Genomic DNA, 25,997 nt, shown 5'->3' with positions numbered 1-25,997 from the left:
GGTGTGAAAATATTAAATAAAACTATACAAAAGCACGCATCACATAGAAGATGCTCCCTCAGCATTGAGGCAGTAGACTCAGAGCCAAATCCTATCTGTTAGCTACTAGTTTTATGACCTTAAAACAGTTATTTCTTAGCTACAATTGCCTAGTTATAAAGTGAAAATATGGAATTACTCTTTATATTTTTTTGCATTTCTGAGCTTTCTTATGTATTTAATTTGCATTTTTATTTAATTACTTAAATTGAATATTTTTTCTTGTGTATTGGCCATTTGTTTTACTCTCTCTCTTTTTTTTTTAGCCACACAGCTTGCAGGATCTTACTTCCCCAACCGGGGATCGAACCCGGGCCCCCCACAGTGAAAGTGCCGAATCCTAACCACTGGACTGCCAGAGAATTACCTGTTTTACTCTTATTGCCAGAAAAAAGTGTTGTTAAAAATTAAACTCAGAGGGTTGGGGGAAGGCCTTGCTTAGTCTGGGACTGGCTGAGGTGAATGGAGAGGAAGGAGGCGACTCTATCTGAGGGACACCAGGTGTGCAAAGGCCATAGTAAAAGGGGAGGAGATGGCCTGTGTGGCCTGTGTGGCTGGAAGATTGGTTACTCACAGAGGTATTGAGCAAATAAGTGAATATACTAAGAATTATGAGAGTGAAGCTTCTCATTGTTGGAGAAAAGAGGTAAATATGTAAAAGGTGGAGCTGGATTGGAATTGGTGACATCAGTGTGAATGCATGATTTTTAATATATATATAGAATGATGGCTGCAGAAAGAGAGATGTGTATATGTACTATCTACTGATAGGGCCAAGAAGCAATAATACCCCACTAGTAAAGAGCATATTATTGCCCAGGTTTTGGTTTCTGAATACTATTCTCCACTAAAAGGAACCAGGGCTATTTAGACAAACAACTGATTCCAGGGCTGGGACTAGAAAGTATAAGTTGAGGCTTGAATATCTTGTTGTACCAGAGAATATGGAAGTGCTCAAAGAATGATGGAAACATGTCAAAGGACACAGGATCCAGCTTGAAGGAGCTCCCATTGACCCAAATGGGACACTCTAAATAGCAAAATAAATAATAGTAATAACGGATTATAATCCATAGAATAAAAGATGAATCCATGAGTAATCTATAATAATATATCTGACGAATGAATGAGTGAATGAATGTATAAATGAGGGAGAAGGGAAAGTTCTTCCTTACAGTAGAATGCTGATTATAAATGTAAAAAGAATAATGGAATTAGAAAATTACCATTTGGCAATTATCATAGGATTAACTAATTCAGACAGAAATTATTAAAGAATACTAAAACTAGTTCATACAAGATTGATGAGGAATAGGATATTTATATACTCTCAAAGTAGCTCCCCCCAAAATACTTATTAACTTTGCTGTGGAGAAACCTGGTAGATACCATTTTAACTGAGTTAACATTGGCTGACTAAAATGAAAAGGATGGACAAAAACAAGCATTGGCAAGGACATGGAGAAAGCAGAACACTTATACATTGCTGGTGGGAATGTAAAATGGTGCAGCCACTTTGGAAAATAGTTGGCAGTCTCTCAAAACATTAAACATAGAGTTACCATATGACCAAGCAGTTCCACTGTTAAGTATATACCCAATAGAACTAAAAATATATGTTCACAAAAAAACCTGTACACGAATGTTCACAGCAGCATTATCCATAATAGCTAAAAAGTGAAAACAATCTAAATGTCTATCATCTGATGAATGGATGAAAAAACTGTAGTATATCCATACAATGGTGTATTAGGGTTCTCCAGGGAAACAGAGACAATAAGATGTGTGTGCGTGTGTTGTGTGTGTGTGTAGAGAGATTTATTTTAAGGAATTGGCTCATGCAATTATGGAGACTTGAAGAGTCCAAAATCTGCAGGGTAGGCCTGTGGTACAGCAGGAGACCCAGGGAACAGTTGCAGTTTGAGTCCAAAGGCAATCCTTTGGTAGAATTCCTTCTTGCTTGGGGGAGGTCAGTCTTTCTCTATTAAGGCCTTCAACTGATTGGATGAGGCCTTACATTATAGAAGGTAATCTGCTTTACTCAAAGTCTACTGATTTAAATGTCAGTGTCATCCAAAAAACACAGAAACATCCAGAATGTTTGACCAAATATCTGGGCAACATGGCTCAGTCACACTGACAAATAAAATTTTTTTTTAATAAATTTATTTATATTTATTTTTGGCTGCATTGGGTCTTCGTTGCTGCACGTGGGCTTTCCCTAGTTTCAGCGAGTGGGGGCTACTCTTGGTTGTAGTGCGCTGGCTTCTCATTGCAGTGTCTTCCCCTGCTGTGGAGCATGGGCTCTAGGCATGCGAGCTTCAGTAGTTGTGGCACACAGGCTCAGTAGTTGTGGCTTGCGGGCTCTAGAGCGCAGGCCCAGTAGTTGTGGCACACGGGCTTAGTTGCTCCGCAGCATGTGGGATCCTCCCAGACCAGGGCTCGAACCCGTGTTCCCTGCATTGGCAGGCGGATTCTGAACCACTGAGCCACCAGGGAAGCCCGACAAATAAAATTAACCGTTACAAGTGGGCTATTACTTGACAACAAAAAAGAATGACGTACTGATGCATGCTACAACATGGATGAACCTTGAAAACTTTATGCTAAGTGAAAGAAGCCAGACACAAAAGGCCACATATAATATTCCATCTATATAAAACATCCAGAATAGGCAAATCCACAGACAGAGAGTCATCTGATTAGTGGTTGCCAGGGCTGGGGCACGGGGAGTGACTGTTGAAGTATATGGGGTTTCTTTCTGGGGTGATGAAATGTTCTGGCATTGGTGGTGATGGCTGCACGACCTTGTGAATATACTAAAAACCACCAAATTGCATACTTTAAAAGGGTGAATTTTATGGTTTGTGAATTATGTCTCAAAAAACAAAACAAAAGGTTAACATCACCAGTAATGAGACAAATCGACATTGTGCGGCTCCCAATACCATGCTCTTAGGATGGAGAATCACATCGGGAGTATTCTTGCCCAAATACATAACCTAAATCTAATCATGAGGAAGCATCAGACAAACCCAAAGTGGCCTACATTTCAAAAATATCAGGGTTATAAAAGGAAATACTGAGGAAGTACTCCAGACAGAAGGCAAATAAATGCAACGTATGATCCTGCATTAGACCCTGGACCACAAAGGAAAGAGTGATTGTAAAGGACATTGTTGGGACAACCAGCAAAACTTGAATGGGGCTGGCAAACTGGATGATAGTATAGTATCAATGAGGGTTTCCTTGTTTTGACAGATGTACTGTGGTTATGCAGGAGTGTCCTTGATTTCAGCAAATGCATACTGAAGTATTTAAAGGTAAGAGGACATAAAATTTGTGTATTACTCACAAGTGATTCAGAAAAACTATATACAGCATATATAACCTGTGTAAAAAATATATCTATATATATATATATAAAGAAAGAGGGAGAGAGAGGATGATAAAGCAAACATAAGAAGTTAACAACTGGGAGATCTGGGTGGGAATATACTTGAATCCTCTGAACTATTCTTACAGCTTTTCTGCAAGTTTGAAATTATTTCAAAATAAAAAGTAAATTAGAAAAATATATAAAATATATCCACAAAGAGACTTGTTCAAGAAAAATAAACCTTTGCTTTGCAACACTATTGTGAGGACTGTGCCTGGCACACAGTATATGCTCAATAGCTGCTGCCACTGCCAACTTCTCAGGACTGAGAAACAGAGGCACTTCTCACAAGAAGTCACAAGGGGGCATCTGAAAGCCAAGAAACAAGGTCTAGCACAGAGCTTCCCTGGGCCTGCAGTGCTGCAGATGGGGGTTGTCAACCCTTCCTTACCCAGAATGCATTCCTCAACCCAAAAGGAAAAAAAAGCTTTGCCTGCTGCAAACTGGGGATTATTCCATTCACAGTAGATAAGGCTTTGGGGTACCTGAGAGCTAGCCTTTGCTCCTTCTGTTTGGGTCTGGACTTCAGGACAGCTGTCAAGGGTTACTGCATCTATCACAATCAGGTTGTCAACTCTGGAGACCTGTGAAAAGGGGCTTGTAAATATGATGGCAATGGAGAAGAACGAGTCCTGGAATGGGAACTCAGAGACATACTTGTGTGAACTTAGCTATATTCTTCCTCATCCTTTTTTGTAAGTCTGACTTCTTAGAGGTTCTACCTGGACCTCCTAGGATTCAATGTTTCTGAGCTCTGGAATAGGTCCGTTTGGGTCTACCTGACCCTATCACAAATCACTCCTTGAATGAAACTGCTCTAGTCCCAGAGGTCTTGTGACCACATGGTATAGTAGAAAGAGCATGGACCTTGGAGACAGACTGAGCAAGGTCCAAATCAAGGCTCTGGTACTTAATTCCTTGAGCCTCAGTTTTTAATTTAGTTGTGGAGAGCGGGGGCTACTCTTCATTGTGCCGCACAGGCTTCTCATTGCGGTGGCTTCTCTTGTTGTGGAGCACGGGCTCTAGGCACGCAGGCTTCAGTAGTTGTGGCACACGGGCTCAGCAGTGTGGCCCACGGGCTCTAGAGTGCAGGCTCAGTAGTTGTGGCGCATAGGCTTCGTTGCTCCGCAGCATGTGGGATCTTCCCAGACCAGGGCTCGAACCCGTGTCCCCTGCATTGGCAGGTGGATTCTTAACCACTGTGCCACCAGGAAAGTCCCTCTTTATCCTTTAGACAGGAATAATACCATTTCCTTTTTAATAGTGTTATGAGGATTAAATATTTACATACAGTACCTAGAACAGAGTAGATACCCAGTAGATACTCAATGAATTATACTATTTTATTTTCGATTTGGTTTAGGCAAAAGCAACCAGAAGGAAAATATGGGATTTAAAGTTAAGATAAACTGTGTTCAATTTCCTACTCTCTATGACCCTTGGCAAATCACTAGATCTCGTTGAGTCTCACCACTAGCCTTTTTTTTTTTTTTTGGCTGTGCTGTGTGGCTTAGAGGATCTCAGTACCCTGACCAGGGACTGAACCTGGGCCACAGCACCAAAGGCCCGGAATCCCAACACTAGGCCACCAGGGAACTCCCTACCACCAGCCTTTAAGAACTCTGTAAACCATAATATTACCCCAGCTAGGAATTACCTTCTTCTTTTAAATAAATCCTGATCTTAGCCTACATGGCCCAGCACAAGGGTTGCTTTTCTCTAATAATGTAATTGATATGGTATTCATACTCTGGAAATGAATGACCATGCCACACAGCATGCGGGATCTTAATTCCCCGACCAGGGATCGAACCCATGCCCCCTGCAGTGGAAGTGCAGAGTCTTGACCACTGTACCATAAGGGAAGTCCAAACTTTGGAAATTATTAAAAAGAATGAAGGATTGAGCTCTGCCCACCAGAGCAACAGCCAGCTCTACCCATCACCAGTCCCTCCCACCAGGAAACTGGCACAAGCCTCTCAGATAGCCTCATCCACCAGAGGGCAGACAGCAGAAGCAAGAAGAACTACAGTCCTGCAGCCTGTGGAACAAAAACCACATTCACAGAAAGACAGACAAGATGAAAAGGCAGAGGGCTATGTACCACATGAAGGAACAAGATAAAACCCCAGAAAAACAACTAAATGAAGTGGAGATAAGCAACCTTCCAGAAAAAGAATTCAGAATAATGATAGTGAAGATGATCCAGGACCTCGGAAAAAGGATAGAGGCAAAGGTCGAGAAGATGCAAGAAATGTTTAACAAACACCTAGAAGAATTAAAGAACAAACAGAGATGACCAATACAATAACTGAAATGAAAACTACACTAGAAGGAATCAATAGCAGAATAACTGAGGCAGAAGAACAGATAAGTGACCTGGAAGACAGAAGGGTGGAATTCACTGCTGCGGAACAGAATAAAGAAAACAGAATGAAAAGAAACGAAGACAGCCTAAGAGACCTATGGGACAACATTAAACACAACAACATTCGCATTATAGGGGTCCCAGAAGGAGAAGAGAGAGAGAAAGGACCCGAGAAAATATTTGAAGAGATTATAGTCGAAAACTTCCCTAACATGGGAAAGGAAATAGCCACCCAAGTCCAGGAAGCGCAGCGAGTCCCATACAGCATAAACCCAAGGAGAAACACGCCAAGACTCGTAGTAATCAAACTGGCAAAAATTAAAGACAAAGAAAAATTATTGAAAGCAGCCAGGGAAAAACAACAAATAACATACAAGGGAACTCCCATAAGGTCAACAGCTGATTCCTCAGCAGAAACTCTACAAGCCAGAAGGGAGTTGAATGATATACTTAAAGTGATGAAAGGGAAGAACCTACAACCACGATTACTCTACCCCACAAGGATCTCATTCAGATTCGATGGAGAAATCAAAAGCTTTACAGACAAGCAAAAGCTAAGAGAATTCAGCACCACCAAACCAGCCCTACAACAAATGCTAAAGGAATTTCTCTAAGTGGGAAACACAAGAGAAGAAAAGGACCCACAAAAACAAACCCAAATCAATTAAGAAAATGGTCATAGGAACATACATATCGATAATTACCTTAAACGTGAATGGTTTAAATGCTCCAACCAAAAGACACAGGCTTGCTGAATGGATACAAAAATAAGACTCATCTATATGCTGTCTACAAGAGACCCACTTCAGACCTAGGGACACATACAGACTGAAAGTGAGGAGATGGAAAAAGATAATCCACGCAAATGGAAATCAAAAGAAAGCTGGAGTAGCAATACTCACATCAGATAAGATAGACTTTAAAATAAAGAATATTACAAGAGACAAGGAAGGACACTACATAATGATCAAGGGATCAATCCAAGAAGAAGATATAACAATTATAAATATATATGAACCCAACATAGGAGCACCTCAATACATAAGGCAACTGCTAACAGCTATAAAAGAGGAAATTGACAGTAACACAATAATAGTGGGGATTTTAACACCACACTTACACCAACGGACAGATCATCCAAAAAGTAAATAAATAAGGAAACAGAAGCTTTAAATGACACGACAGACCAGATAGATTTAATTGATATTTATAGGACATTCCATCCAAAAACAGCAGATTACACTTTCTTCTCAAGTGCACACAGAACTTTCTCCAGGATAGATCACATCTTGGGTCACAAATGAAGCCTCAGTAAACTTAAGAAAATTGAAATCATATCAAGCATCTTTTCTGACCACAAAGCTATGAGATTAGAAATGAATTACAGGGAAAAAAACGTAAAAAACACAAACACATGGAGGCTAAACAATATGTTACTAAATAACCAAGAGATCACTGAAGAAATCAAAGAGGAAATCAAAAAACACCTAAAGACAAATGACAATGAAACCACGATGATCCAAAGCCTGTGGGATGCAGCGAAAGTAGTTCTAAGAGGGAAGTTTATAGCTATACAAGCCTACCTCAAGAAATAAGAAAAATCTCAAATAAACAATCTAACCTTACACCTAAAGGAACTAGAGAAAGAAGAACAAACAAAACCCAAAGTTAGCACAAGGAAAGAAATCATAAAAATCAGAGCAGAAATAAATGCAACAGAAACAAAGAAAACAATAGCAAAGATCAATAAAGCTAAAAGCTGGTTCTTTGAGAAGACAAAATTGATAAACCATTAGCCTGACTCATGAAGAAAAAGAGGGAGAGGACTCCAATCAATAAAATCAGAAATGAAAAAGGAGAAGTTACAACAGACATCACAGAAATACAAAGCATCCTAAGAGACTACTACAAGCAACTCTATGCCAATAAAATGGACAACCTGGAAGAAATGGACAAATTCTTAGAAAGGTATAAACTTCCAAGAGTGAACCAGGAAGAAATAGAAAATATGAACAGATCAATCACAAGTAATGAAATTGAAACTGTGATTAGAAATCTTTCAACAAACGAAAGTCCAGGACCAGATGGCTTCACAGGTGAATTCTATTAAACATTTAGAGAAGAGCTAACACCCATCGGTCTCAAACTCTACCAAAAAATTGCAGAGGAAGGAACATTCCCAAACTCATTCTATGAGGCCACCATCACCCTGATACCAAAACCAGACAAAGATACTACAAAAAAAAAGAAAATTACAGACCAATATCACTGATGAATATAGATGCAAAAATCTTCAACAAAATACGAGCAAACAGAATCCAACAACACATTAAAAGGATCATACACCATGATCAAGTGGGGTTTATCCCAGGGATGCAAGGACTCTTCAATATACGAAAATCAATCAATGTGATACACCGTATTAACAAATCGAAGAATAAAAACCATATGATCATCTCAATAGATGCAGAAAAAGCTTTTGACAAAATTCAACACCGATTTATGATAAAAACTCTCCAGAAAGTGGGCATAGAGGGAACCTACCTCAACATAATAAAGGCCATATATGACAAACCCACAGCAAACATCATTCTCAATGGTCAAAAACTGAAAGCATTTCCTCTAAGATCAGGAACAAGACAAGGATGTCCACTCTCACCACTATTATTCAACATAGTTTTGGAAGTCCTAGCCATGGCAATCAGAGAAGAAAAAGAAATAAAAGGAATACAAATTGGAAAAGAAGAAGTAAAACTGTCACTGTTTGCAGATGACATGATACTATACATAGAGAATCCTAAAGATGCCAACAGAAAACTACTAGAGCTAATCAACAAATTTGGTAAAGTTGCAGGATACAAAATGAATGCACAGAAATCTCTTGCATTCCTATATATTAATGATGAAAACTCTGAAAGAGAAATTAGGGAAACATTCCCATTTACCACTGCAACAAAAAGAATAAAATACCTAGGAATAAACCTACCTAGGGAAACAAAAGACCTGTATGCAGAAAACTCTTAAGACACTGATGAAAGAAATCAAAGATGATACCAACAGATGGAGAGATATACCATGTTCTTGGATTGGAAGAATCAATATTGTGAAAATGACTATACTACACAAAGCAATCTACAGATTCAGTGCAATCCCTATCAAATTACCAATGGCATTTTTTAGAGAACCAGAACAAAAAATCTTAAAATTTGTATGGAGACACAAAAGACCTCGAATAGCCAAAGCAGTCTTGAGGGAAAAAAGCAGAGCTGGAGGAATCAGACTCCCTGACTTCAGACTATACTACAAAGCTACAGTAATCAAGACAATATGGTACTGGCACAAAAACAGAAATATAGATCAATGGAACAAGATAGAAAGCCCAGAGATAAAGCCATGCACCTATGGTCAACTAATCTATGACAAAGGAGGCAAGGATATACAATGGAGAAAAGACAGTCTCTTCAATAACTGCTGGGAAAAGAAAAGACAGTCTCTTCAATAACTGCTGGGAAAAGAAAAGACAGTCTCTTCAATAACTGCTGGGAAAACTGGACAGCTACATGTAAAAGAATGAAATTACAACACTCCCTAACACCATACACAAAAATAAACTCAAAATGGATTAGAGACCTAAGTATAAGACCAGACACTATAAAACTCTTAGAGGAAAACATAGGAAGAACACTCTTTGACATAAAACACAGCAAGATCTTTTTTGATCCACCTCCTAGAGTAATGGAAATAAAAACAAAAATAAACAAATGAAAAAAAATAAATAAACAAATGGCACTTAATGAAACTTCAAAGCTTTTGCACAGCAAAGGAAACCATAAACAAGATGAAAAGACAACCCTCAGAATGGGAGAAAATATTTGCAAATGAATCAACGGACAAAGGATTAATCTCTAAAATATATAAACAGCTCATGCAGCTCAATATTAAAAAAACAAACAACCCAATCCAAAAATGGGAAGAAGACCTAAATAGACATTTCTCCAAAGAAGACATACAGATGGTCAAGAAGCACATGAAAAGCTGCTCAACATCACTAATTATTAGAGAAATGCAAATCAAAACTACAATGAGGTATCACCTCACACCAGTTAGAATGGGCGTCAGCAGAAAATCTACAAACAACAAATGCTGGAGAGGGTGCAGAGAAAAGGGAACCCTCTTGCACTGTTGGTGGGAATGTAAATTGATACAGCCACTATGGAGAACAGTATGGAGGTTCCTTAACAAACTAAAAATAGAATTACCATATGATCCAGCAATCCCACTACTGGGCATATACCCAGAGAAAACCATAATTCAAAAAGACACATGCACCCAATGTTCATTGCAGCACTATTTAGAATAGCCAGGTCATGGAAGCAACCTAAATGCCCACTGACAGACGAATGGATAAAGAAGATGTGGTACATATATACAATGGAATATTACTCAGCCATAAAAAGCAATGAAGTCGGGTCATTTGTTGAGACATGGATGTATCTAGAGACTGCCATACGGAGTGAAGTAAGTCAGAAAGAGAAAAAAAAATACCGTATATTAACGCATATACGTGGAACCTAGAAAAATGGTACCGATGAACCGGTTTGCAGGGCAGAAATTGAGACACAGATGTAGAGAACAAACATATGGACACCAAGAGGGGAAAGCGGTGGGGGGTGGGTGTGGTGGTCTGCTGAATTGGGCGATTGGGATTGACATGTATTCACTGATGTGTATAAAATTGATGACTAATAAGAACCTGCTGTATAAAAAATAAATAAAATAAAATTCAAAAAGAAAAAGAATGAGGAAGGTCTGGACTTCCCTGGTGGTGCAGTGGTTAAGAATCCGCCTGCCAATGCAGGGCACATGGGTTCGAGCCCTGGTCCGGGAAGATCCCACATGCCACGGAGCAACTAAGCCCATGTGCCACAAGTATGGAGCCTGTGCTCTAGAGCCCGTGTTCCACAACTACCGAAGCCCACGTGCCTAGAGCCTGTGATCTGCAATAAGAGAAGCCACTGCAATGAGAAGTACACACACCGCAACGAAGAGTAGCCCCCGCTCGCTACAACTAGAGAGAGCCCATGCACAGCGGCAAGGACTCAGCACAGCCAAAAATAAATAAAAAAAAAAATTGAGGAACGTCTAAATGTACTAAGATGGAAAGAACTCAGAGATACTAAGTGAAAATAAATCATGGAATACATACATTATGATTCCATTTTTATGTCTAAGGAAAAAAAAGAGGTGACCATGTTGTATCCTTGCTTAAAACCCTTCTGTGGTTCCCCATAGCCAATCAAGTGAAGTTCAAGCTCCTTACCTGGCATTCAAGGCCGTTCACTATTTGGACCCTGTCAACCTCTCCAGCCTCATCTCCTATAGACCAGCCGGGCCATCCCTTGAGCCCTGAGTTCCATCTATGATGAAATTGCCCTTCACCATTTTTTTCTCTAGGTCTCAAGAATCAGAATCACCTGGGAGTCTTGTTAAAATACTGATTGTGGGCCCCATCCATAGAATTTCTGATTTAAGTCTGAAAGGGTCGGGGGGGGGGGGGGGCGGTGGTTTCCAAGAATTTCTATTTCTAACAAGTTCCCAGGTGATCGGATACAGCTGTTATGTGGTCCAAAGGGACCACACTTTGACAGCCGCTGCCTTTACAATTATATGATTCAACTTCATCACCTGTATTAAGGGTGACCAATCATATCAGTTTGCCTGGGATAGAAGGCAAAACCCCTCAGTCCGAGGAAAACTGGGAAGGTTGGTTACCCTACCTGTCTAAGAATCTTTCCCAGGTTGCGTATGGGATATTTACTGCTACTGTCAAGTAGTCCTACCCTACAGCCAGGATAACAGGAAGTGCCTGAGAAGGGAATCCCATCACCAGTGACTGACATTTTGCTAGAGCAGGAGTATTTAACAAAGATTCTCAAATTCAGACTCCTCCAAACATATTTTCTTTATTTCCTCCAGAGAACAGGCTTCAGTCCTCCAGTCCTTGTAAACATTTAACACAATCAGTGTGACAAACTATAAGCATCCATATCCTTGTCCTATGTTGCTGGGGTGAGTTTAAGGGAGAAGCTGGGACAAATGCAGCGAACAAATGTGAGCTTCTTACTCACTTCAAAGTGGGTCCTGTCATGGAATGATAGCTCCACATGGGCCAATGCAGCTGACTTTTTGTTTCTTCCAAAGGGTACCCAATACAATAAAGGGCACCCATGGTCCTTCCATGGTCCTTGATGATGTTTCTGCTCACTGCTGGTCAGAGTCAATCTTTTTCATTAACTGGGACTCCTCTTCCCAAGGGGTCAGAGGTCAGAGAGCTGATAGCGTCGCACAAGACCATCTCGACAACACGTGTAGATCTGCTTCTCCCATGTGGCTACCTGAAACACAAGAGTTCATAGCTGAAAGGAAGCCCGGGATTCTTCCATTTCAAAAAAATAGAGCCTTGTCATTGACCCCTACTAGTACAAATGAGTCTGAGAAGAAGCTTTATTGACTCCAAAGACAAGACTTACATCCATGACATATATTAAAAAAAAAATAGCTGGCCAGAATCAAGGGGGCTCATGACTACAGAACAGAGAAACTAAGTGGCCAAGTGGAGAACAAACCCACTAGCATTGTGCATGGTTTAGCGCAGACAGTGTGTACTGGGGGAGCAGATGGTCCACAGAAAGGCCTGGGTATCCTTGAACCTCATAAAATTATATGCAAAGGAGTTCTCAAAATGTGCCTTTTTTTTTTTTCTGAGGAGGATTTCATCAAATTCTCCAAGTAGTCTGAGACTCAAAGAAGGCTAAGCACCACTAATTTAATGGAAATGGCATGATTTCTGAAGTTAGCTTAATCACAGGTTTGCTAATATGTAGCTGCATGACCTAGAGCAACTTTCTCAACCCCTCTGGGCCCATTTCTTCATTTGTAAAACGAAAATGATACGTTAATTCACAAGACAGAACAATATGCAGGAATTTTAAAAAATGAAATGTATCTATTATATATTCATTTGTCTGGAAAGAGTTCCAAAATGTCATGTAAAATAACCCAAGTCATAGAGCAATACATATAGAATGATCCCAATTATGTACAAAGTAAAGACAAAACTATATTATTTACATAAATACACAAAGATGTAAGTGCAAATTCTCCAAAAACAGTCTTAAAAGATACATGTCAAACTATTAATGCTAGTTACTTCAGGAAAGAGTGGAACCAAAAAAGTCTTAAAGCAGACTTTGAAGTCTGTACCAGTCTGTATTGTTTGAATTTTTATAAGTATGCATTAATTATAAAATTTTTTTAAATTATAAGAAAAAATAGGAATAATAATATTATATCTCAAGAGATGATAACAACTATTAAATAAGATAATATATGTAAAAACATCTAGAACAATGTCTGGTCAACAAATATTCTTTCCCCTTTCATTTTTCTCTTTTCACTCTAACCAAATCAGTCTTGAACTTAAATAATAATAATAACAACAATAGTAATAATAGCTAATGTTTACAGAATATTTAAAATATACAAAGAAATTTCATATGCATTATCTCACTGTTATCCTCATTTTACAGACAAATTGACAGACTGAGGAGGTAAAGTGATTTTTTAAGTTTCCAGAGCCAGTAAGTGATGAAGTCACTTCTGACTCAAAATTATTTCTTCCTATCCCACCCCTTAGTATTGTATTACCCCTAATAACCACAAAGTATCTGGATTCAGTCCCCTCAAAAGCTCTAGGTCCCAGGTAAGAATCACCCAGGCCTGGTCTCCTCTCAGGTCTGTACCTTGTACACAGGGTCACAGTCTGCCCCAGTGAGCTCAATGACATAGTCTAAGTCTTGCTGGACAATGAAACAGCTTCCATCACCTAAAAGGCAGAAAGAAAACTTAAGATAACTGAAGAGAAAGCTGCATGCAAAGTTAAAAAAAAAACAAACCCCTCAACATTTTAGTTTATTTCTGTACATCACTAGCCTAAAGAAGATTGTCCTAAGACACAGAATGGTAGACAGGACTCATTATGTGGGCCAAATATGAGGACCTACAGTGACTGCCTAAAATGCTGGCCTTGAGAGGATCTGAAGGCCAAGTGCAAGCTCAGAGTTGTCTTTGATTAGCAATAACTGCTAAGGGCACAGAGCAAGCAACTGTAGGCTTATACATATATTTGCAAACTTATACTAGACAATGATTTTTAACAGGGAATTTGCCTGTATAAATGTTTTCTTTAAGAAAACTATGCTCCCGGGACTTCCCTGGTGGCTCAGTGGTTAAGAAACCACCTGCCAATGCAAGGGACACGGTTTGAGCCCTGGTCCGCAAAGATCCCACACGCTGTGGAGCAACTAAGCCCACGTGCCACAACTACTGAGCCTGCGCTCTAGAGCCCACAAGCCACAGTTACTGAGTCCGCATGCCATAACTACTGAAGCCTGTGCGCCTAGAGCCCGTGCTTTGCAACGAGAAGCCACTGCAATGAGAAGCCCGTGCACCACAACAGAGTAGGCCCCGCTCGCCACAACTAGAAAAAGCCCACGCATAGCAACAAAGACCCAACACAGTCATACTTACATACATACATACATAAATAAATAAATAAATATATAAAACAACTATGCTCCCAAATTATTCTTCAATCTATAAACTTGACCACATAAATCAGGCAAAGGAGAAAAGTTATACCAAGAAAATAAAAGTATATCTAATTTTTAAACTTAATTTTCTCAGAAGAGTATGGTCAAATGAAACTTGGAATGATCTATAAACTGCTGAATGGGTGACTTTTTCTTCCTGTTTTATTTAATATAAAAGTAGCACGTGCTCACTGAAGAAAACTTTAAAAATAAAGAAACAGGGACATCCCTGGTGGTCCAATGGTTAAGACTCCACACTCCCAATGCAGGGGGCACAGGTTCAATACCTGTTTGGGGAACTAATATCCCATATGCTGAACGGTGCAGCCAAAAAGAAAAAATATTAAAAATAAAAGTAAAGAAACAGAAGCAAAAAAATCATCCATATCTACCACTAAATATAATTACTGTTCACATTTTAATGTATTTTTCCAATCTTTTCTGTGTAAATTTTTATCTTACATGGTTGAGAGCATACTGCATAAAAGAATATCTTTATGCATAAGGTTTTTTTCTATATTAAGATTATGACTTTGTATAGAACCCTGGAAAAGAATCAAAAGATATTAATTAACCATTTGAAACTTTTTGGAAATCTGTAAAACTGCTTTCCAAATTACCTGTTAATCAATTTTAATTTATCTGTTAACCTATACTGCAACCAGCAGCATACAGGAGGAATTTATCATTTCTTGCATTATTATTATTAAAAATAATCTTTTCCAAAAAAGAATTCATATATATTTTAGAGATACATATAGAAATATTGACAGGGGAGATAAGAAAGTCTGATTACCATAGCTCTTATTCTGCACTCAGGTTTCTATACACAAATCTACTTGATAAGCCCCAGCTCTATGCCCATTCCCTCTAGGAAGCCATTTCTAACCACCCCATATAGTAAAACCTTCCTCCCATCAACCTCTTGTAACACTTATTATTCCTTTGATACTTCCACATATCTTTCCCTATAGCATAATTCTACTTTTTGTGAGTGTGTGCTTTTTCACTGGATCATGATGAGAAGAAATACTTTTTAGGAGGGCTTATAGGGCAAGGGGTAGTTACAGGAGTAAGAAGAAACTGTCACTTATAGAATGTCTACTTTATGTCGAGTACCTATTTTATCTCTAAGTAAACTGAGACTTAGAAAAGTGAAGTGGTTTACAAAGGTCATAGGACTATTAGATTAAACCATATACAACCGCCATTTTTATAAATCAAAAATGGCCATATAGGGCTTCCCTGGTGGTGCAGTGATTGAGAGTCCGCCTGCCAATGCAGGGAACACGGGTTCGTGCCCCGGTCCGGGAGGATCCCACATGCCGCCGAGCGGCTGGGCCCGTGAGCCATGGCCGTTGAGCCTGCACTCCACAATGGGAGAGGCCACAACAGTGAGAGGCCCACATACCGCAAAAAAAAAAAAAAGGCCATATATTAGGAATTTCATAGAGCTGAATCTAATAGTAAGTGATGGAGTGAGGATATAAATTCATTGATTAGGTTGTCAATTTGCATCCAAAATCTATGCTTTTTCTATATCATGCAACTGCCCAATAAAATAAAGGCTAAGTAGGAGATCAGAGCTAGAGCTATGGATTCCAATCATTAACAGCTAACACCATGAGAACAGTTGGTCCTTGAGGAAGTATGGAGAAGAAAAGGTAGAAGGACAAAGGCTGAACTCAGGAAGTATCTCTGGTTTAGGGATGGCAACAATACTAGGAAGGGCAAAAGGATTCAACGTCAACAAAAAATTAAGAGAACCTACAGTAAACCATGAATCATGCTAGGCACAATACCAGGGAAATCAGGGAAAGGAGCAGTAACCGGAGAAAGAGAATGATCAGGAGATTAATTAGTATCACCAAAGTCAAAAGACCTCATAGTTTTAAGAAAGAAATAACATAACAGAATCCATTACCACTAAGAATCATGAAAGATGAAACATATGTACTCACTCATTCAACAAACATTTGCTGAGATTCTTCAGTCCTGTGCAAGAGCTGGGGCTACAGAGACGAAGAAGACGTGCCACCTGTCCTCAAGGAAGCTTAGGGACTAGTGGACAAGAGAGGACTGTACACATAAAAGGCCACTGGATCTAGCAAGAGGCTCATGATTGGTGGCCTTCAAGAGGGCAGTTTGAACAGAAGGATGGGGATGGAGGGCACACTGCAGAGATTTCAAGGGAAGAGTGTGGTATGGCAGCAAAAGGAATAAAATAAAATAGGATCATGAGTGCTGGCAGCAGCATCAAGGGAAGCTGTCACAAGCTTATGCCAGCTGTACTCTTTTTAAGGTTTTATATAGAGTACCACTGCATCACTAACTGATGCCCAGACATGTGGGAGAAAGAGACTGAGAGAGAGGGAGCGCAGACAGCTAGAAAACTTAGGTGTACAGATTCCTGATTACTCTTTTTTTTTTAACATCTTTATTTGAGTATAATTGCTTTACAATGGTGTGTTAGTTTCTGCTTTATAACAAAGTGAATCAGTTATACATATACATATGTTCCCATATCTCTTCCTGATTACTCTTTGCTATGGTCTGGACATCAAAGGGCTAGGGAAATAAGGCACCAGTTTTGACAGGGACGAAGGGGACCTATATCAGAGAGATGACTATGGAAATCCGGATACTGTCAGTTGCCTATTGTTTTCAATGTCTGTGAGTCTGTTTCTGTTTTGTATATAGATTCATTTGTATTATTTTTTAGATTTCACATATGAGTGATGTCATATATTTGTCTTTCTCTGACTTACTTCACTTAGTATAATATTCTCTAGGTCCATCCATGTTGCTGCAAATGGCAATATTTCATTCTTCTTAATGACTGAGCAATATTCCATTGTACATATATACACACCACATCTTCTTAAGCCAATCGTCTGTTGATGGGCACTTGGGTTGTTTCTACGTCTTGGCTATTGTAAATAGTGCTGCTATGAACACTGGGGTGCATGTATCTTTTTGAACTAGAGTTTTTGTCTTTTCTAGATACATGCCCAGGAGTGGGATTGCTGGATAATACAGCAACTCTATTTTGTTTGTTTTTTTTTCGGTACGCGGGCCTCGCACTGTTGTGGCCTCTCCCGTTGCGGAGCACAGGCTCTGGACGCGCAGACTCAGCGGCCACGGCTCACGGGCCTATCCGCTCCGCGGCATGTGGGATCTTCCCAGACCGGGACACGAACCCGTGTCCCCTGCATCGGCTGGTGGACTCTCAACCACTGCGCCACCAGGGAAGCCCTATTTTCAGTTTTTTAAGGAACCTCCATACTGTTCTCCATAGTGGCTGTACCAATTTACATTCCCACCAACAGTGTAGGAGGGTTCCCTTTTCTCCACACCCTCTCCAGCATTTATTATTTGTAGACTTTCTGATGATGGCCATTCTGACTGGTGTGAGGTGATACCTCACTGTGGGTTTGATCTGTATCTCTCTGATAATTAGTGATGCGGAGCATCTTTCCATGTGCCTGTAGGCCATCTGTAGGTCTTCTTTGGAGAAATGTCTATTTAGGTCTTCTGGGCACGTCATATATTATATAATTCTGGCCAACGACACAGGAGAGTAAGTCTGCTGGGCTGCTCCTGAGGAAATGTTCCTCATTCTTAAAAAGGGTAACAATTTGTATGTTATGGGAAGATAAGACTTGCAGCAGCTATCCTGCGCTGTAACCTGAGGGAAAAAGTCAGCATGCTAGGGAGGAGAGTGCCAAAAGATGAAGCAAAGCTGGGTTCTTGATATTATTTCTTTTTCCCTTGTTAAAGCTTTTATTCATTTTTTTTAATTTAGAATATTTTTAGAATATTTTACAGAAAAGTTACAAAGATAGTTCAAAAAGTTCTCATATGCCCCTCGGCCAGTTTTAATTTATAATTTTTTGGATTTCACCAGTCTTTAACGTCCTGGATGCAATCCAGGATACCATACTGAGTTAACTTTTCTTAGTCTCTCTGTTGACTTTATTTTCAAATCACTAAATTAATCTAATGTGGAGCCATCATAAACCCGAATGTCTTCTTAAGTGAAGTAGTACATTTTCCTAATTACTGAAGCCATTTTCAGTTGGGTGTTCTGTTACTAACAGCCAAAAACATCCTAACTGATACACCAAAATACTCACATAAGGTGGTCCCTTCAGGCCTATAGACCAGTCCTCCTCACCTACACATTCCTATGAGGATTCAGTGTCCCTTAATGGACACCTTCTTCCATGTATTTTCCCCAACCCCACTCCCAAACTCCATTCTAAATATTTTGTACTGGCTACACCAAGGTACTCACTTTACCCAGACTATGCATGTAAAACATCAAACACAGTACCTACTGCATGCTAGGCACCTAATAAATGATAGATCCCTCCTTTCTGCCCCGCTTCACTTATTTATGACTTTGCACACACTATAGCCTTGGCCTTCAATGTGCATCTTTACATCTCCAGTTGGCAAAATATTTATTGGATTACACATCACCCAGTCCATGAAGACATCCCAGCAGCATTCCTACCACTCGAGTTAGCTGTTCCCCATGTTCCCATATAGTCTTCTGCTGCAGTACTTATCAAATGGTATTCAATCACATGTCCACATGTCTGTCTGTCTGTCTTACTAACTGTGAGTTCCTTTAGAGCACAGACTGTAACTGATTCGTTATTGAATTCTCAATGATTTTCAATAAGGGCCAGTACGTTTACTCTGACAGTGTTTATTGAGCACCAACTACATAGTGGGCACTGAACTAAATGCTGGGGATAACACGATGAATAAACCGCAGTCATTACTCTCAAGGAGCTCAAATTGGAGGGGGCAGAGACAATTACAAGTAGGGTATTAAACACTATGTAAAAAGTACAGTACGCCAAAGAATCGTGTAGGACTATGAGCCTAGCCCTGCCACAGACCAGGAACTTAAACCTATGTTTAGTTGAACTATATAAAATCACCTCCCTCAATTGGCCCCTGGACCCACCTTGACTAGCAATGAATCCGTCTCTGAAACTCAGCAGGGACATAACTGGTGCTCCTGATCTGTGGATGACTTGTACTGGAGCCCTAGGATTCAGAATAAATGGGGCAATTTTACAATTTTTTTCCTTCAGAAGCAATGTTTGACTATATTCAACATACTGCACTACCTGCATAACAGCACAAAGGACAAATGTGGACAGAAATTAAACATTCATATGGTTTCTTTCCTGGCAAAATCCTTGAATGGTAGATCAAGGTAGTCTGTTCAAAACCACCTTGGAGTGAATCTAAACATGTTATTGAGCTGAATTAACTAAGTTACCACTGATATTTCCAGTTTTTAGGGGACGCCTGACAAGGGTTTAAGATAACAATGTTAACAATATGTTAATCGTTTTACTTATAGACAGAATTAAGACAATTGTGAAATATTAAAATTGTCAGGACTCTGTAAAATGAAAAAGGAAGGTGAGAATCAATTACATATATGTGACTTTATAACAATAATCAGGTTCCCTATCTCCATGGAGGCAAAAACAAGTACAAAACTAAAATAACTTAAATTACGGAAGAAAAGGTATAAGCTAGTCATTCTTCAGCTGAAATTTTTTCACTGCTCTTGGAATAAAGTCCAAACTCCTTGGGAGGGTATGTAAGTCCTTTCTAAGCAAATTGCTATCTTCCTGTCTGGCATCACTTCTCATCATTGCTCCATCGGCAGGGTACATACTTGTCATATTAAACTACACAGAGGTCCCTTAAAGTGCCATACTTTTACATGCCTTCATGCTTCTCTATATGCTATTCTACCTAAGGCAGGTCCTTCTCTTCTTTACTTGGTAACTTTCTACTAGACCAGATCCAATTAAAGCCTCATTTCCTTGGAGAAGCAGTCTCACCTTCTTCCCTCTCCTTCTCGATGTTTCCTCAAATTCTTGTGTATAGCCTTGTCAGACCACTGATCACACTGCGTCATAACAGTCTTTTACTTGTTCATCTTTACTATTAGACTCCAAATGCCTCAAAGGCAGAGTTTTTATTTTTTACTCCTGTTTTTCACTGCCCTGCACAAAGCCCAATGCCTACAGAATCCATTCAATAAATATCAGTTGAACAAAGGAAGGAAACAGAAGGAGGAAGGGACAGAATTGTAGAAACTGTTAAATCCTGGGACAAATAGGTTGTGGATTCCCTTTGGATATCTTTAAGACCAGGATAAAGCCTATTTTAGATAGGTTATGATCACAGCCAAATAAAGAATCAGAGCTGGCTTACCTGAACTAAAAATGATCAATCTTATTAGGCCAACCCAGATCTAATACCATGAAGAAAATTACTAAGCTCCTTAAAATGAAAAGTTTTACACAATTATTGTAAGTGAAATGTTAGTTCATTATTTAAGCTTAATTTCCAAAGCAATCATGACAATCATGACAGTATGAATCAAATTACCTTTTAATGTGATTCCAGGAATAATAAGAACAATCAGACAATTCACACTGGCAAACCTTTATAAACGGAAAAACATACTCTTGATTCAATAGCCATCTGTATGCCAGACTAAATCACTGTGAAAGCCAATAAAAATTTCCACTCTACAGAAGACCTGCATCATGCAAACAAATGGTGACTCACCTTGGACTCCTCACATCCAGCTGATAAATGTTTCCATCCTGTGTCCCAGCCAACAGCAAGAAGCCAGAAAGAAAACTACAGCAGTTGAAGGCATCTGAGCCAATAAAGAGGAACACCTGGAACAAGTAGGAGACAAAGATGCAGGTTTCATACGATTTCCCCTTAAACACATTGACTCATGGGATCCTTGAAAACAAAAAGTCTCCTTTACCCTCTTTTCAGCACAACCCTCCATTTGACAAACACTTGCAATTCACACATTTAAGTTTTGCTTCAAGGCACGTGTGACAACCTTTTGAAGGGAAAGAAACAAAGTGGCAATTTAAAGAATCACAAGTCACCCAGGTACCTGAAAAAAAAAAACCCAAACTATTAGACTTTTATTTATTCCTTAGTGTTAGTTCAAACAGTAAAGTTTGAAAGTTCTAAAAAAAGAAAACAAAACAAACAAAACCCCTGATTTCCCTTTGGAAGTAAAAGCCAGCATGGAAATTCAGAGTATAAAGGCAATATGATCAAAAATAGTGATGTTCCCAGAACAAACTTTGAAAATGGAAACATCACCAGCACACTGAAGTCATGAGATGAAATGAAAATACAAAGCCTGTGGTCAAACCAAATCATTCAAGCTGTCTGGGTGATGATGACAGGAGCTGGAAAGAAATTTAGAAAATCTCAAGAAACTCAGAGTTTAATTAAGAGCAGAGTCTGCTTGGCAAAACCTCAGCGAATGAAGGAAGAAAATTCAATTCTTCTACGAAAGATATTCTGGTCATTGATTATCTAGAGCCCTGAATGCATGAGTCCTTTACTCAGAAAATCTTCACATTACCTTAGAGGAAGAAGGGAATCTATAGAACCTTATCATTTTACATACAGCACACTAAGGCCCAGAGGGAAATTGACTTGATAAAGGTCACAAAGCAGTAGGACATTTAATCTCATCACATAACCCTATGTGGTAAATCCTACTATGACAAGTTTAGTGATGAGGAAACTGAGGCTCAGAGAGGTTAAGTAACCTGTCCAATGTCACAGCCATTAGGAAGAACCAGGATTTAAATGTTGCCCTTATTCCATATCCCATGCTCTTAATCACTATACTGTACTGCCTCTCACTCATGCAGCTTCTTCAAAAGGTGAACATACAGAGAAATCAGAAATGTTTTCAAAACAGCTTTCCAAGAATCAGAGTGACCCAGGTTGCCCCAGAGTTCAAAGGTCTTAGAGGAACCACTTACCGGCTGCCTGCTCTGCAGTCCCAAGCACTGAAGTTTCTTATCTTCTCGGGCCAAAAGCAGCATTTTCGACTCTGTTCCAACCTCCCGTTCGCCTGCATGACAGATGAGCTATGTCAATAATGGGCTAGGCTGATCAGCTGGCAGTACCCAGAAAGCACAACTATTGATGGCTGTTTACTGAGTTATTCTGTTAGTGATTCACTTATTAATATTAAAAAAACATTTATTATGTTCTATATCTTGACTGTGGTATTGTTTATGTAACTGTACATATTTGTCAAAACTCACAGAACTGTGCAATTAAAAAGGATGACTTTTACTACATGTAAAATATATTTCAATAAACCCAACTTTAAAATATTATTATTAAGTCATCTGTAATATGGAAAGATACCATACTTGGAGCAGGAGTACAAGGCTGAACAAAGTAGACAGTCTCTGCCCTCAAGGCTCTTATGGTCTGAAGGAAATGAGATCTATCCATTCACTAAACAAATATTTACTGAGGGACAAGGTACTTACTCTCAAGGAGTAGTAGATTAAAATACGCAAATAAACAAGTAGGATATCTTCAGACAGTGATGAGTTCCACAAAGGAAATAAAACAGGAAAATATGACCAAAAGGGAGTAGATGGTGGGAATATGAGTGGGGGAAGGTAACTTTAAACTTCAATTTTATTTATTTTTAAATTTATTTTTTATTTTATTTTTGGCTGCGTTGGGTCTTCGTTGCTGCACGTGGGCTTTCTCTAGCTGTGGTGAGCGGGGGCTACTCTTCGTTGCAGCGCATGGGCTTCTCATTGTTGTGGCTTCTCTTGTTGCAAAGCACGGGCTCTAGACGGGCAGGCTTCAGTAGTTGTGGCACGCAGCCTCAGTAGTTGTGGTGCACGGGCTTAGTTGCTCCGCAGCATGTGGGATCTTTCCGGACCAGGGCTCAAACCTGTGTCCCCTGCATTGGCAGGCGGATTCTTAACCATTGCACCACCAGGGAAGCCCTAAACTTCAATTTAAAAAAGGTTTCATGGAGGTTATTTTTCAACTGAGACATGAATGGTAAACAGAAGCCAGCCATGTGAAAAGTTTTGGGAGGTACATTCTAGGCTAAGGGAAGAACAAGGCAAAAGCCGGGAGGCTGGCAGTCTGTTGTGCTCAAAGAACAGAGACCTATGGCTGGGACACAGTGGAACTGGCAGAGGGTGGTGTGACTTGAGGCTGGAGAGGACTGCAGGGGTTAGAAAGTGTAAGCATTTGTAATAAGCCATGGTAAGGGGTTAGGATTTTAATACATAGTTGTCCCTCGGTATTTACAGAAGGTTGCTTCCAGGACCCGCCGCAGACACCAAGATTCGCAGATGCTCAAGTCCCCAGAGTTGGCCCGCCATATCGAAAGGTTCCACATCCGCAGATTCAACCAACTGTGGATTGTATTCTGAATGAGGAACCCATGGATATGGAGGGCCAAACATATGTATAAAAGGAGGCCACTATGGACTTCCCTGGCAGTCCAGTGGTTAAGACTCCATGCTTCCATGGCAGGGGATGCAGGTTCAATCTCTGGTTGGGGAATTAAGATCCCACATGGCCAAAAAAACCCAACCAAACAAAAAAATACAAAAAGGAGGCTGCTAGAGGAGAGTAGAGACAAAGGAGAGTGATATGACTTATGTTTTTTATTTACTTTTTTTTAATTTTAATTTTTTTATTTTGGCTGCACTGGATCATTGTGGCGGCACGTGGACTCCTAGTTGCGGCATGCAGGCTCTTAGTTGTGGCATGCGTGTGGAATCTAGTTCCCTGACCAGGGATCAAACCCAGGCCCCCTGCATTGGGAGCACGGACTCTTACCCACTGGACCACCAGGGAAGTCCCTTGATTTATGTTTTTTAAATGACCATGATGGTTCCTCTGAGGAGAATAGATTATAGAATAGTGCAGGCAACAGATGATGGTAGAATGGATGAGGATGCTTCCACGTGAGGTGGAAAAATGAGCAACATTCTGAAGGTAGAGATGACAGACTTTGCTGATGCGGGGCATGAGGAACGGTGGGGGTGGATCTTGAATGAATCTCAGGCTTTGGGCTTGAGCAAGAAGATGGTGGTGCCATTTACTGAGATGGGGAAAAACAGATTTGGGGTGGGAGGAAATCAAACACTCCATGTTATAAGTTCAAGATGTCTATTAGACATCTAAATAGAGTCTGAAATGCAAGTGAAAGATCTATGCTTTAGATATATTTTTGGAAATCACCAGCTTAAATACAACATTTAAAGTCATGGAACTGATGAGATCACCTAAGAGAGAAATTGTAGAGCTGAGGGCCCTCCAATATTTAAAGGTAGAATAAAGGAGACATGTAAAAGGAGATTGGGACTTCCCTGGTGGTCCAGTGGCTAAGGCTCCACGCTCCCAATGCAGGGGGCCCGGGCTCAAAACCTGGTCAGGGAACTAGATCCCACATGCTGCAACTAAAAAAGATCCCACGTGCCGCAACTAAGACCCAATGCAACCAAATAAATAAATAAATGGTTATTTTTAAAAGGAGACTAAGAAGCAGCAGCCAATGAGATAGAGAGAAAAGCAGTGTAGTGTGGTATTACAGAAGCCAAGAAAGAAAAGTGTCCTGAAGAGTTTACTGTGTTGTATCCTGTTGAGAATTTGGAAGGATAAGCACAGAGAAGTAACACTGGATTATGCAACATGGAGTCACTGGTGACCTCGACAAGAGCTGCTGCTGGTTAAGTAGCTGGGGCACAAACCATCCTAGGGCGGGTTGAACAGTAAGTGGGAAGTGAGGAAATAGAGGAAACAAGAATATTTTCATTTAAATTACTTTAAACCAACTAATTTTAAAAAACTCAACCTTATTTTAAGTAGTATCTGTGAAATCTTAGGTTTGAAGTGAGATATGTGTGCATTAATATGTAACTATTAAAAATGTGTACTGCCTGAAATGATCTTGTTTACCACTCACTGCACATGTGTCACACTTTGGGAAATACTCTTCCTATTAATCAATTAATTCCCAAAGAGGGGCCAGGTAACATGTGGTAGTCACAACCATTTTAATTCTTGGACCACAGTGTATCTATATGGGAAGTTTAAGAGAGTGAGGAGAGTACCTGCAGTGTGTCCACAGTGAGGGGCAAAATTCACCCAAATGAGCTGAAAACATATATCCACACAAAAACCTACACAGGGATATTTATAGCAGCTTTATTCATAATTGTCCAAACTTGGAAACAACCAAGATGTCCTCCAGCAGATGAATGAATAGATAAACTGAGGTACATTAAAACAATGGAATATTGTTCAGTGCTTAAAACAATGAGGTATCAAGGACTTCCTTGGTGGCACAGTGGATAAGAATCCACCTGCCAATGCAGGGGACATGGGTTCGAGCCCTGGTCCGGGAAGATCCCACATGCTGCAGAGCAACTAAGCCCGTGCACCACAACTACTGAGCTCGCACGCCACAACTACTGAAGCCTGCGCACCTAGAGCCCGTGCTCTGCAACAAGAGAAGCCACCGCAATGAGAAGGCCATGCACCGCAATGAGCAGGCCATGCACCACAACGAAGAGTAGCCCCCACTCGCCACAACTAGAGAAAGCCCCCCTGAAAAACATTTAAAAATAAATAA

The 25,997-nt window shown here is 39.9% G+C and overlaps 1 protein-coding gene across 2 annotated transcripts in view; it reads right to left on the bottom strand.

The window, feature by feature from the left end:
* PAAF1 (proteasomal ATPase associated factor 1) overlaps positions 1-25,997 on the bottom strand; it is a 63,763-nt gene that overhangs the window by 11,052 nt on the left and 26,714 nt on the right. The window contains exons 8-13 of one of the 2 annotated variants that reach the window (XR_009542459.1): positions 22,354-22,445; positions 21,113-21,228; positions 19,479-19,561; positions 13,649-13,731; positions 11,975-12,241; positions 3,964-4,062 (exon numbers count right to left, since the gene is read on the bottom strand). Coding sequence is in view for 1 of the 2 variants with exons in the window: in XM_060159984.1 (XP_060015967.1) it covers positions 12,164-12,241; positions 13,649-13,731; positions 19,479-19,561; positions 21,113-21,228; positions 22,354-22,445 (452 nt within the window). In the remaining variant the exon portion in view is untranslated. Of the gene's footprint in view, positions 1-3,963; positions 4,063-11,790; positions 12,242-13,648; positions 13,732-19,478; positions 19,562-21,112; positions 21,229-22,353; positions 22,446-25,997 lie in introns of those variants that run through there. The other variant, XM_060159984.1, reaches the window with a different exon arrangement.

The sequence above is a fragment of the Lagenorhynchus albirostris genome, chromosome 9 (genome assembly GCF_949774975.1).
Source record: "Lagenorhynchus albirostris chromosome 9, mLagAlb1.1, whole genome shotgun sequence".
NCBI lineage: Eukaryota > Metazoa > Chordata > Mammalia > Artiodactyla > Delphinidae > Lagenorhynchus > Lagenorhynchus albirostris.
This window is presented reverse-complemented; position numbering and strand designations above follow the sequence as displayed.